This window comes from Paramormyrops kingsleyae, chromosome 25 (assembly GCF_048594095.1).
Source record: "Paramormyrops kingsleyae isolate MSU_618 chromosome 25, PKINGS_0.4, whole genome shotgun sequence".
In the NCBI taxonomy this organism is placed as follows: domain Eukaryota; kingdom Metazoa; phylum Chordata; class Actinopteri; order Osteoglossiformes; family Mormyridae; genus Paramormyrops; species Paramormyrops kingsleyae.
This window is the reverse complement of record NC_132821.1, coordinates 5,631,479-5,645,695: the sequence shown is the minus strand read 5'-3', so window position 1 is coordinate 5,645,695 and position 14,217 is coordinate 5,631,479. Positions and strand designations below refer to the sequence as shown.

The 14,217-nt window shown below is 44.2% G+C and overlaps 1 protein-coding gene across 3 annotated transcripts in view; it reads right to left on the bottom strand.

Moving 5' to 3' along the window:
* The window catches only part of LOC111844187 (tripartite motif-containing protein 16-like), a 153,578-nt gene extending 144,066 nt beyond the window's left edge, over positions 1-9,512 (bottom strand). For 2 of the 3 annotated variants that reach the window (XM_072707439.1, XM_072707437.1), the window contains exons 1-4: positions 8,881-9,512; positions 1,450-1,545; positions 484-717; positions 154-313 (exon numbers count right to left, since the gene is read on the bottom strand). In XM_072707439.1, the coding sequence (XP_072563540.1) occupies positions 154-313; positions 484-717; positions 1,450-1,545; positions 8,881-9,366 (976 nt within the window). In that variant the 5' untranslated portion in view covers positions 9,367-9,512. The remainder of the gene's footprint in view (positions 1-153; positions 314-483; positions 718-1,449; positions 1,546-8,880) is intronic. The other variant, XM_072707438.1, reaches the window with a different exon arrangement.
* Between the last annotated feature and the right edge of the window lie 4,705 nt (positions 9,513-14,217).

Here is a 14,217-nt window from a genome sequence, read left to right as displayed (position 1 = left end):
AGGTCAGCTGTTCAACCCCAGGTGTGAGGACTCTTCAGTCAATCAGTCCTATATTTTGTAATTCAGCGAAAGCCTGCAGATAGCAGCCCTTTCTGGGTAAGATTGGCCACCCCAGGTCTATATTAACATGAACAGACTAGAAAATATATTAACCTGGGTGATGGATCTCTGCCATTTTCATTCTGCAAACATTCTCCAGTTGATCTTTCAGTTCAGAAATCACCTTGCTCAAATTCCCAAAATCAGATCTTGGACTGACAGAGATTCTGGGTCCAAATCCAGCTTCAGGGGTGACAGGAAGAGCCTGGCGCCTCTACAGACACACAGTCTGATTAAACAGCTTCATTGATACAAATGTGTATTGCAATCTAATTAACAGGACCTTTAACATCTGACAAATGAAAGACTAGTTGAAATACAATGACAATATGCATTAATTTGAATTCTCTGGTTTTCTTATTGCCAAAGTAGCTGTTCTGTTACCTGGAGGAAATGGATGTGATCCTCTGTGTGTGAAAGCTGCTCCAGCTCAGAGTGTCTCCTCTTTAGTTCATCTATCTCCTGCTTCAGTCTCTCCATGTCTCCTTCAGCCTGACTCACTGCAGCCTTCTCCTGATCTCTGATCAGCTTTGTCACCTCAGAGCGTCTTCTCTCAATGGAGAAGATCATCTCAGTGAAGATCCTCTCGCTGTCCTCCACTGCTGACTGTGCTGAACTCTGTTGGTGACACAGGGAGCAGAGTAAATTACAATTGCCCCCTTTTGAGACTCCATCGAGCTTCATTGTACAATAGAGATGTGAGCTGACAGGAGGTATAAAAACAGTACAGGGCTGGGGTTTGGATTGTCATGATGCTGGATGCCTCAGGTACTGAAACCCAGCCAGCACTGATTAGAAATGATCACTGTAAATCTGTATTATATTCAAAGTTCTATTTTAAAAAATCTATTTCTCTTTTTTATTTTTTTCATATCCTTTGTAACCAGTTGCACAGTCAAAAGAGTGGTTCAGGATACATTTCACTGCAGGTTGCACCTGTATGACTATGCATGTGACAATTAAAGAATCTTGAATCCCTCATTAAGCTCATACACTGTCAGCTGCAGGGATTTGGCAGAGACTGGTGGCTGTGTGGGGCAGGTTGGTTTCCACCATTAGGTCTCAATTTAATAGGTGACTTTTTCAGTGTTTATTTGCATTACGCTGGGGGTGTGAAAAGTTGCATTTTCTAAAATGGGCCTTTTATGGTATTTTTTTAAATAAATAAGCTACTACTGCTGCAGCACTTGGTTATACTCTGTTATCTAGCAACTTTATCCCATTCAACCTCCGAGCCAGAATAACCCACAACAGCATTAATTTGATTAATCCCCACAAGTCTGTAAATCTGAGAGAAGATTCAATATGATCAAAAACCAGCTGTTATCTTCTCTTCAGATTCATACTCACTGTGAATGAGCCCACAGCCTCTCTCAGCTCCTGCAGCTCCTTCTCTCTCATCTGAATTCTCTGCTGAAATTCCCCCTGTGTTTCACCCATTTGTTTCTACAGATAGGAAACAAGATGACAAAACAAGTTTGTTTCATTATCTGAGATCACATTCATTAATCATCCTGTCCAGGGTGGACCCCAGCCTTGGGCCCTATGCTGCCTGGGAAAGGCTCCAGGCACTCCCCCTGAGCCTGACCTGGATTACCGGTTAGGAGATGGATGGATGGATGGATGGATGGATATTCGTAAATGATTTATTGACTGTAGGTAGGATACAATGGACATAAACCCTTTGGTCCTGTTTCCACCTGGTATTAACATGCGTCCTGGGTGATCAAATCACAAGTGGACAGCGCTGATTACCCAGGACGCATTGAAGATGCATTGAGATCTGATCTCCCACATTGGGAGGTGGTCTGGGCCGCATATGGCAACATTCTTATAGCAATGTGAAGGTGAATGTGTCCTGAGCTGCATTGCAGGACCGGCTACTCAACTGACGTCCTATTTGATTTATATCAGAATGCATGTCAGTTGATAATGGGCCACTGTGTAGTAAACTGCACTGTGAACAACAACAATGCATCTTTTCTGCTGCGATACTAAAAACTTTGAGTCTGCCAGAAAGTTGGTTTAACATTCGACTGTTGTGACCCATTCATATAGAAACTGTGTCGAAGTGTGCATCATTGATGATCCATGCAAATTCAGAAAAGAAAATGTGTAAGAAGTGATTTCTTAAAGAAGTTTCAGAATTTGCACAGATCATATATTTAATGTGCATGTTGGGGCGCAGCCTGGTGCAGGCAGAGAAACAAGGTGACGATCCACTTAAAAGCTCCAAGACAAAGGGATTTAAGGAAACTGAAACTGGAAAGACACAAAATAAAGGAACAACAAGGTAGAGCCCTGCGCGGGACTATTTTTTTAATCCCGCTCCCGCCCACTCCCGCTGAATTTCTGACGATTCCCACCCAATCCCGCCCGCTGTCTCTGTCACTCCCGCCCGCTCCCGCCAACGACAATCTAAAACCCGCCCAATCCCGTGAGATTTGCGTTGGGTCCCGCGGGATCCCGCTCCCAATGCAGGGCTCTACCTGGGAGTACAGCAACGGGGCAGGTGTGTCGCCTCAATCCTGAAGTGCCAAATTTGTGCCCATTGTACACTATCGCTTTGCCGCACTTCACACAACACACAAAGTTCAGCTCTTTACCCTCTTTGTTTGTTACAATTTTAAAGTTTTTCCATATCTCCGATTTCCCCAATTTTAGTTTTGTTTTATATTCTCCCTTTGCAATTTTATTAACAACATCAGCTGCATCCTCCATCCTGCTAAGCTAACAATTTTGGGACCCGCTTTCTATTTTTATCCCGCCCGCTATCTCTGTTGCTCCCGCCCACGACAATCTAAAACCCGCCCAATCCCGTGAGATTTGCGTTGGGTCCCGCGGGATCCCGCTCCCAATGCAGGGCTCTACAACAAGGGGTCAGAACTCAACAGGGAAAAAGTAGCTAAGAAAATGACACGTAGACTAAGATAGGGAATGGGGCAGCTAGTGATGTTAAGCTTGACGCCGAAGCCCCGAGGTATGCGGCAAAAAAAACAATTCACTACATTCTGAAGCATAGCTTCGAGGTTTCCTCCATTCCACCCTGAACACGTGACCACGGTCATCTGAAGCTTCGTTCTGCACTCAACCATGTGACTGCTTTGGAAATTGAAAATGTGGCGCAATCCTCATTAACGTTTTCAAACGTGTTGTAGAACATATATTTTGGCACGCACACACTGCAGCGTAAGTTTTAATCATAATAATATTTTAATAATAATTAATTTTCAACAATAATAATAATAATAATAAGTCATTATTGTGTCCAGGGTTCAGTTTAATTGTATGAATACATAATATCAGATTTGGGTGAGGGTATTACCTAATAATCTGTATAATTTTCCCATTATAGAGACCAAGAAACAAATGATTGATGAGGCTTTGGTCAATATGATTGTGAAAGATTCACAACCCTTCACCATAGTGGATGATGCTGGATTTAGGGAGTTTGTTGGTATCCTGGATCCAACCTACATTCTCCCATCCAGGCAAACATGAAAGGGTCTGGTGACAGATAAATTTAAGATAGAAAATGAGAAAGCAAAAGAAGAGGTGAAAAAGGCCAAAGCAGTAAGTCTAACATCTGACATGTGGACATCCATACATATGGAAGCTTATTTAGCAGTGAAATGCCATTTTATAAAGGATAAGACTGAGCTGTCTACTGTATTATTGGGAGCAGGAAAATTCCCAGAGTCTCATTCTGCAGAAAACATGGCTGCAGCCTTGATGGAGGAGTGGGGAAGACAAAATAAAGTCCGATGCTTGACACTGACGCTGCACACAATATTATTGCCTGTGTCAGACACACAACCTGCATTGTACATGCACTGAATTTGGCTGTGAAGAAGGCCATTAATCAGACACAAGGACCCGACGATATCAGATCCAAGGCAAGACAGATTGTGCGTGACCTACTTCAGAACCAGTACAACTGCTAGAAAAAGGCTTTGTCAAATCCAGCAGCAGATGGGCAGACCCACTCTTCACAAAGGTTCAAGAAGTGGAAACCAGTACCTGTTCAATGCTGCAATGATCGCATGATCAAGGACAGCCAGTTGGTGCTGCATTGGTCACTTTGAAGACAGAGCTCACAACCGTGACCTCAGAGGAATATCACATCACTTATGAGTGTCTGGGTGTTTTATGACATTTCAATGAGGCATCTGTTGCACTTTCCGAAGAGAAGAAAGTATCAGGATCCAAGGTAATTCCTCTCATCCACATGCTTAGACATGCTGTGAATCTGAAACTGGCCAGGCACAGAATGTCAAGGCCCAGCAGTTCTGCAAGAACCTCTTGAAGTTGCTCACTGAGAGGTTGTCAGTCTATGAGGCCATGAGCATAATGACACTGGCCACACTGCTGGATCCAAGATATAAAACTGCAGATTTCTGTAGCCAATCTAATGCTCAGGCTGCTGTGAAACACCTTACAGCATAGTGTGCATCCAGCATAAGATTACAGGAGGCCCAGCAGAACCCATCCACACCAACATGCATCCAGCCACCAGAACCAGAGCCTGCAGGAACCTCATTTGGTACTGCAATGCACACCGGCACTGTTGCAAACTTTCACATTTTAATGTGAATGTTCAATTACACTGAATTTGGATGTACAATTATTATTGCACAGTACAAAATGCATAAGTGTATATAATGATTCATGCTTTGTCATTTTAGTTCCAGGTCTGCGGGATCTTCTGGACAGTGATGCGGGGGAGAGCAGACGGGTCAAGAGTTTGACAGCAGATTCTACTGTGGAGGTTCAGCAGTACCTCAGTGACCCAAATATACTGCGTTCTGAAGACCCTTTGCAGTTCTGGCATAGTGTTGTGTATCCACACTTATATGAACTTGCAATACAGTTTTTATGCTCTCCAGGGACCTCCGTTCCATGTTAGTGGGTATTCTCTAAAGTGGGAGAAGTTGTGAATAAAAAAACGAACACAATGTTCAACAAATACTGTTCCTCAACAAAAATCTTTAGTCCAATGCCCCCTCTTGAGTTACACATGCACCCCTTCCCAGTTAATTCAAAGGTCGCCTAATCCAAGTTATTTTATGTGCTTATTTAAATTACTGCAGGAAAGTGAGATCCAATTACAAACAGATGGTTGAGATGGATCTGGAGACGCATGTTAATACCAGAGCCTTTGACTCAAGGTATTTTAATAATAACAATAATTGATGCTTTCACTGATCCTTGTGGGGAAATTCTCTTAACACCCCACCCAACTTGCACTCTGTAGGTGAGAGCAAGCTGGCTGCAAAGGGACTCTTTGCAGCTACCCATAGCAGCACCCATAGAGCTGGGGGTTAAGGGCCTTACTCAGGGACCCCCAGATGTACGAAGGTCAGGCTTGAACTAGCAATCTTCTGATCATAGGCAGAGAGGCTTAGCCCACTCAGCCACAGGCTGCCCCAGAACTATCACACTCTGGCTGTTTCATGTTTACTGCACCATTCTCAGTAAACTCTACACACTGAAGTGTGTGAAATTAAAATCCCAGGACAGTGGCTGTTTCTGACATGATAGAACCACTACTCTTATGCTGCGCTCCATTTACCTCGGAGGTCGGAACTCGGAGCTGGGAACAACGTCACAGATGAGTTAAACACGTTTCAGTACAGCAAGTCGGACAGCCATTTAGCAAAGCCAGTGACATGTTTCAAAAAGCAAAATTTCTTTCTCAGCTGGATAAACCCGACACGCTGTCTGGCTAAGCAAGAAATCCTGCTTTGCTGAAACGACCCCCATTTCTAGCCTGGTTAATTGTTAGCCATTGTTAGCAATATCAGTTGGTAACAACACATTACATGGTATTTTGCACACAAAAACACCATAGCAACATGTCCACAGATAACAGCTATACAGTACTGTGTGTACGACTAATTTAATGAGCCAAAAATAAGATATAAGTGCTAATAAACAGTATAAAACTACAGCTTTAACTTCTAGTGAATAAGGGGCAAGACCATCTTGTATTCTGAGGTCAGGGTTGTGTAGATTTCTCTGACTTCAGTGGCCTGTATTACGAAATGGGGTTACTGGCTTGTCGGGGTAAATTGTCGGATTTAAGGTACCACAGTTTAAATGAACTTCATATTCATTCACTTACATTTTGCCCAGACTACCTTAAATCCGACAAGTTACCCCGATAAGCCATTAAGTTCAGATGGAATGCAGCATTAGTACTAGGGGTGTAAATCATAGCTTTACTTGCGATACGATACAATATCGATTCCTTAAGCCAACGGTTAGATTTTTTTTTGATACCTCAGAAATTCCCATGATACGATATGATACGATTAGATTCAGTTCGATACTGGGGATAGTAGTCGAAATGATGAAATTTCACACAATCCTTTACATTTCAATAAATTAAAAAAGGCAAATATAATTAGCATTTTATCATATTTTATTGGGAACTGTAAACAAAATCTAGTGTAGTCAAGTATGTCCCATAAATCAAGCAAAATAAGGTAAAAATAATAACTTTGGATGGATGTAGATTAAGATGGTGACTAATTTTTTTTCTAATCAAGTCTTCTCCAGACAAATACAAAAGTGTAACCAAAAGTACAAAAGTATGTCCATAACCGTCATGACCTACTCGTATGACCCTCTTGTGTGCTACGCCCCTCATTAACTTTGTGTGCAATCCCGAATGTTCCCAGCTGTTTCTTATTGTTTCGTCTAGTCCTGTGTATTTAAATCCATGTCAGAGTCTGTCACCCAGATCTGTCATTGAAGTTTTCCCCATGTTATGTGCTGTGCTTGCAATTCCCCCCCCCCCCCCCCCCCTTTTGTTGGATTTCCGTCTGCCTGACCCTGATTCCCTGCTTGCTCGCCCTACGCTGGGATACAACAATAACAAGTAAAATAAAGTGCAATAAAGTCAAATAAAAAACATTGCATGGACAGACAAGTAGAGTGAGGAAGATCAACATGACTGACTTCTGCGGTGAAACAAGTATATCAGTATTCTTCTTTGAGAGGCTTTTTTTTTTTTTAAAGAAAAATTAAATGGTCAACGTGTCCAGGAGATTGTGTGCTCTGAGCCAGTACTAAACACACGCTCTGAAGGTACACTAGCTTGCGAGCTACTGATAAATGACCAAGTCAAAATGATCTACCTACTATAAAAATGCAAAACCTATATTTATTATTTATTATAAATTTCCCTTTGGGATGAATAAAGCATTTTTGAATTGAACTGGGCTTTTAGTTCCTTCACCTTTCTCTTTCTCAGCTCGCTTTTCGGAGGGAAGTTAATATCGCAGTTTTTATGAACAGTCTGAAAATGCCACTCCACATTCCCCTTCTTCGGAATAGCAACGGTAGACTGACAGATGAGGCAAACGCACTTCGAATATGACATGGTGGAAAACAGTCCTCCCCCCATTTCGTATGGAAGTGGTAGGTTTTTGGCTTCTTACTTGGTCCAGCTCCCGCATTCATTTTTATACCCTTTCTTAAATTTAGTAAATAAATTGTCTTGTTCCCCTGCCTGTGTTATTCCTATGTACTTCCCTAGTGTTGATATATGCATTCCTTGGTTAGTGTTTAGTTTCCCTGATTGTTAGTGTCTTTGAGTTAATTGGTTTCACCTGTGTCCTGTTTCCCTAGTCTTTGTTAATCAGCCTCACCTGCCCTGTGTTAGTCATTACCCCCGTAGTATATTAGTTCCTGCCTTTGTTCTGTTCCCCGCTGGTTCATCGCGTCGTGTCTATGTCTATGATTGTCGTTGGTTGATGGTTTTGCTATTTTCAGTGTTCTGCGTGTATTCGGTTTTTGTTATTTAGTCTTGTTTAATCCCCTTTCTGTTTTTGACCCCTTGTGGTCTTTTTGGTTTAGTTGTGTTTATAGTATTTTCAGTTTTGTTTAATAAACCCCGTTTTTGTGTTCCTGGAGCCGCCAGTGGGTCGTCTGCCCTTTTTTGTGCCTGCACCATGCCACGCTCCCGTGCCCGAACTGCCCAGAAACACGACAGCGACTTGGTAGCTTGCAGCAACTGGAGCGGATGAACGCATCCTCTATTTTTTATGCCATATGATCTACCCACACTACCTTTGCGATCGAGCAGTAGATCGCGATCAACGTGTTGGGTGTAGACCATGTATTTGTCGGAGTGGATCATGAAAACAATACTGGAACAGGCGAGAAAATAAAAATGCATGTATCAATATTCATGCTGTCATATGCATCAGATCGTTTGCCGGTGAATCAATATATCGATACAAATCGATGTATAATTGTTACACCCCTAATTAGTACCAACAATCACACCGTATTTAAAACCTCTTAGCTCACACATCTGAAGGAGTTTCAGTAGGAATTCAATCAGAAGTTTTTAAACTTGCATTTTCAGTTCATTTTTATTTCATTTTTATCATGGATTGCGTCCGGGGAAGCAGCACAGAAAGTCGTGAAGTCGGGTTAGCGGGGTTTTATTCGGGGAAATCACCAAAACACAGAACAGAAAAGCAAGCATGACCGTCAATGACCGGATAGGGGTAAGACAGACTTCAGAAGCAGTAAATACACAGAATTGATTAACGACAACTAGACATAGCTGAGAACAGCGGGATTCCACACGAAGTAACAAGGGGGTGTGGCACACAGGAAGATCGGACGAGCAGGTCATGAAAACTTTACCGAACCAGACTTGTTCTGAGTGTTTCGTAGCAATTACACTAACAATTGTTAAGACAAAATCCATTTATTTGAAATTATCTTTATATTTATATACAGTAAGAGCACTTCTAGCCTGACCTGTATCTCCGTCCTTCCTGCAGCAGCTGAGACTGTATCATGGCCTTTGTGTTCATCCATCGGACAGGGATAACAAATACTCTGCTGGTCGGTACGGCAGTAGACCTCCAAGGGTTTGTCATGGAGGGAACAAACCTTGTCCTGCAGACGTCCAGTGACATCAGTCAGCTTGTGCTTCTTAAAAGCTGGAGACTCATAGTGAGGCTGGAGGTGAGTTTCACAGTAAGAGGCCAGACACACCAGGCAGGACTTGACAGCTTTGTGTTTTCTCCCAGTACAGACGTCACACTCCACATCTCCAGGTCCAGCATAATGGGCAGCAGGAATAGCTGCTTGTAGTCCAGTTACCTTCAGTTTCTCCACCACTTCAGCCAGCATGCTGTTTCTGCCCAGAACAGGTCTGGGTATGAAGGTCTGTCTGCACTGGGGGCAGCTGTAAACTCCAAGATGATCCTCCTGATCCCAGCAGCTCTTAATGCAGCTCATACAGTAACTGTGTCCAGAGTTGATAGTCACTGGATCCTTCAGTAGATCCAGACAAATTGCACAGCTGAACTCGCTCAGATCCAGTGCTGAGCTGGCTTCTGCTATTTTACCACGAACACTGATAAGATTCAGTTTCGTTTTCTCTCAAAGTCGTCTGTGTATGAAAATGGGAGGAACTTCCTGCTTCTCAGGCTGCAGAAGCAGCCTGAGGTGTGGTTTTGGACTGAGGCCAGACTGAGAAGAACAGACTGGGCAAACACTGGAGCTGGAGTTTATAATTAAAACAGTACAGTATGCAAACTATACATATGACAGATATTTATTTAGCTTGTTTAGTTATTTATTTAGCTTATTCATGAGAATAACTGTCACTGACATTGTTGGCCGTAAACAAACTATAATCCTACTCTTTGATTTTGTACAGTAGATAGAAATTAGGTAGAAAGGTACTGTATAAGAGCAGTTCTACTATGAATGAATTTCTATGTCTGTTTAGAAACAAGTTTGGGATCATGTGGTTTCAGGTGAAACATGCATATATGTGCAATTATAGACAGACTGTGTCAGGATTAGACAGAACAAGCTTTGACAAGTACTGTCAGATTTGTTTTTTTACATTATTCTATATATATAATATTCATGAAAATAAAGGGTGTAGCACATATATGTCACATTTCTTCTTTTCTTTCCGTCTGTGCTCGGAGTGTACAGTATTTGTGTTAGGAAGGAGAGTCAAGTGATCAGGTTCAGAGTGATAATTTTTAACATCCAAAATTTTTTCCATACTCTAATAATGAAAATTTATTCTAGATATGCATTGAACACTATGAAGTTAAATTCTCATATTTAAGCCAAAAGTTAATAAGAACATAAGAACTATACAAACGAGAGGAGGCCATTCGGCCCATCAAGCTCGCTTGGGGAGAACTTAACCAATAACTCAGAGTTGTTAAAATCTTATCTAGCTCTGATTTAAAGGAACCCAAGGATTCAGCTTGCACTATGTTATCTGGGAAGACTATTCCATACTCTGACTACACGCTGTGTAAAGAAGTGCTTCCTTAAATCCAGTTTGAAATGTTCTCCCGCTAATTTCCACCTATGGCCACAAGTTCTTGTATTTGAACTAATGCTGAAGTAACTATTTGGTTGAACAGCATCCAAACCTGTTAGAATCTTATAGACCTGGATCATGTCCCCCCTCAGTCTCCTTTGCTTGAGGCTGAACAGATTTAGCTCAACTAACCTTTCCTCGTATGACATTCCTCTAAGACCAGAAATCATTCTTGTGGCCCTACGCTGCACCTTTTCTAAGGCCGCAATGTCCTTTTAAAGATATGGTGACCAAACCTGCACGCAATATTCTAGGTGAGGTATCACCAAGGAATTGTATAATCTTAGCATTACCTCCCTTGACTCCCTTAACTCCACACACCTGGAGATATACCCCAACATCCTATTGGCCTTTTTTATTGCTTCCCCGCACTGGCGAGAATGAGACATGGAAGCATCAACATACACACCAAGGTCTTTCTCATAATCAGCTACCTTTATTTCAGTAGGTCCCATAAAATACCTGTACTTTATATTTCTGCTCCCTACATGGAGTACCTTACATTTGTCTATGTTAACTTTCATCTGCCAGGTATCGGCCCAGTCACTAATTAAATCAAGATCCCGCTGTAGCTGCTGAGCTGCTAGTTCAGTACCTGCTACACCACCCACCTTAGTGTCATCTGCAAATTTCACCAGTTTACTGTATATATTGGTGTCTATATCATTTATGTAAATTAGGAGCAATAGTGGTCCTAAAATTGAACCCTGCGGTACCCCACTATGAACGCAGGCCCACTATGACATTGTGCCTCTTATAACTACTCGCTGCTTCCTATCTGGTAACCAGTTATCAATCCAGGTTGCTACAGTTCCTAAAATACCTGTCACTTTGAGTTTAAGTAAGAGCCTCTTGTGGGGGACAACATTAAAAACCTTTTGGAAATCTAAGTAGATGACATCATAGGCCTTCTTATCATCAACTTCCTGAGTATCTTCCTCAAAAAACTCCAACAGATTTGTTAAACAGGATCTACCTCTCCTAAATCCATGCTGGCTATCCCTCAAAATGTTATTTGAGTCCAGGTAATCTACCATTTTCTCTTTGATTATAGCCTCCATAACTTTACCAGTTATACAAGTTGGACCAGCTTTAGCCATCCTCAGGAACAGAAAGATCAAATATCAAAAAATATCCAACAAATTCCAATAAGCGCTTATCCAGTACAGGGTTATGGGACACACACATCACAGGAAGCACAGGGCACAAGGCAGAGACACACTGGATGGGAAGCCAGTCCATCACAGGGCAAACACTCACTCACACGCTGAGGACAATCAAGAGACACTAATTCACCAAACTACATGATCTTGGACAGCAGGAGGGAACCTGAGGAAACCCACAGGAACACGGGGAGAACATGCAAGCTGTACATGCAGAACCAGGAGTGGGAACCATACCCACAAGCCTGGAGGCGTGAAGTGAGAGCAGCTGGTCCGAAGTCCTGAAGGGAGCTGGAGCCCTTTCTTTGGAACAGTGTGGAGCCGTCCTCCATTACTGCTTATCCTGTCCAGGGGAGTGGGGAGCCTGGAGCCTGTCCCAGAGGGCACAGGGTGGGGGGCACAATGGGTAGGATACTAGTTTATAGCAGAGCACAAACTCACACATACAGACTCACACTAAGGGCAGCTTAGAGATCCCAATCGGCTGATCGCAGTTTCATGTTTTCCAAACAAAAAAAAGGAAAAAGTTCACATTGGAAGAACATGCAAACTTCACACATAAATGAGGGGGGACAGCAAACAAGCCCAGAGCCCGAGGTTACACCCTGAACCCCACACCCCCCCCACAATCACACATACAACAGGAGGGACAGGAAACAAGCCCAGAGACAGAGGTTACACCCTGAGACCCCACACCCCCCCCACAATCACACATACAACAGGAGGGACAGGAAACAAGTCCAGAGACAGAGGTTACACCCTGAGACCCCACACCCCCCCACAATCACACATACAGCAGGAGGGACAGGAAACAAGCCCAGAGCCAGAGGTTACACCCTGAGACCCCACACCCCCTCACAATCACACATACTGTTAGGATTTATTTAAAGTCACATTTAAAGCCACAAAATTATGACTGACTATGAACTTCATATTCCAGAACTGTGTTGGAATTTATGCTGACTTTAAGACCGTTACCTTACAGGATTTACCTGTTTCTGTGCCCTGTACCTAAGCAGATATGATCTCTGTTCCTTCAAAGCAAACATACTCACTTGCATATCATTACATTTACATTTCTAGTAACAAGTGAACAAGTGAGGCAAACATGACATTGCAAACATGCCGCCGTGCAGCTAGGCTCATATTTCTGGGATCCACAGAGATGTCACTGGTGGTTGGTGACGTGTTCACCGGGATGAAAGACTCGTGGAGCAGGTGTTGTCAGGCAACAAACAGGGACTTTTTGGGATCAGGATGAGAGGCCAGTGAACAGGCAACACGTAGGGCACAACATCAATGATCAAACTGGGGAACACAGGACCAGGAAGCACTTAAATACAGGACTAATGATGGAACAGACTGGAGGCAGCTGGGAGTGTTTAACATGAGGGCTGGAATGAGATGTGAGACCAACAAGCACCAAACATGGCTTGTTAGAGCCAAGCCAGGAGAGAGAACAGTGCATGTGAGGGGCGAGAAGTGTCGTTCACTATGCTGTTCGCACGACGGATGATGTGCTTTTCGTACAGGTGGGAGAAGGCTGGGAGAGGGACACCGATGATACTCTCTGCTGTCCTTCACTATGCTGTTCGCACGACGGATGATGTGCTTTTCGTACAGGTGGGAGATGGCTGGGAGAGGGACCCCGATGATACTCTCTGCTGTCCTTCACTATGCTGTTCGCATGATGGATGATGTGGTTTTCGTACAGGTGGGAGATGGCTGGGAGAGGGGGACTATTGGTGGTCTTGGTGTTGGCGTGGGGCTATGGCTGGTCAAGATGTCGACAGGGGGCCGATTGGTGGTCAAGGTGTCTGTGGGGAGCTATGGTTGGTCGAGGTTTCGGCGAGGGGCTATGGGTGGTCAAGGTGTCGTGGGGGCCTATGGGTGGTCTTGGTGTCGGCGGGGGGGCTATTACTGGTCGAGGTGTTGGCGCGGGCTATGAATGGTCAAGGTGTCGGCGGAGGGCTATGGGTGGTCTAGGTGTCGGCGGGGGGCTATGGGTGGTCAAGGTGTCAGTGAAGCTGATAAGGGCTAGAGGGGAGGAAAATGTGGTTTATTTCAAAAAGCTGAAGCGATGTGGCCTGCATGAGCCCCAGGCTACTCAGGACCAGCTGTCTGATCCTGTTGTAGTCCTGCTAGATGGCAGCCCAGCAGTTCAGCCTCAACCCTGCAATCTCCTGGCCACCTGACTGCTATGGCTGGTCTGCCATTGTGGGAGAGGAGTGCAGAGCGAGGGGTGCTCAGCCACAGTGGGCGAGGAGTGCAGAGTGAGGGGGGCACTGCCGGGGTGGGTGAGGAGTGCAGTGTGAGGGGGGCTCTGCCACGACGGGTGAGGAGTGCAGAGTGAGGGGGGCTCTACCGCGGTGGGTGAGGAGTGTAGAGTGAGGGGGGCTCTGCCAAGTCGGGTGAGGAGTGCAGAGTGAGGGGGGCTCTGCCGCGATGGGTGAGGAGTGCAGCGTGAGAGGGGCTCTGCCGCTATGGGTGAGGAGTGCAGAGTGAGGGGGGCTCTGCCACGGTGGGTGAGGAGTGCAGCGTGAGAGGGGCTCTGCCGCTATGGGTGAGGAGTGC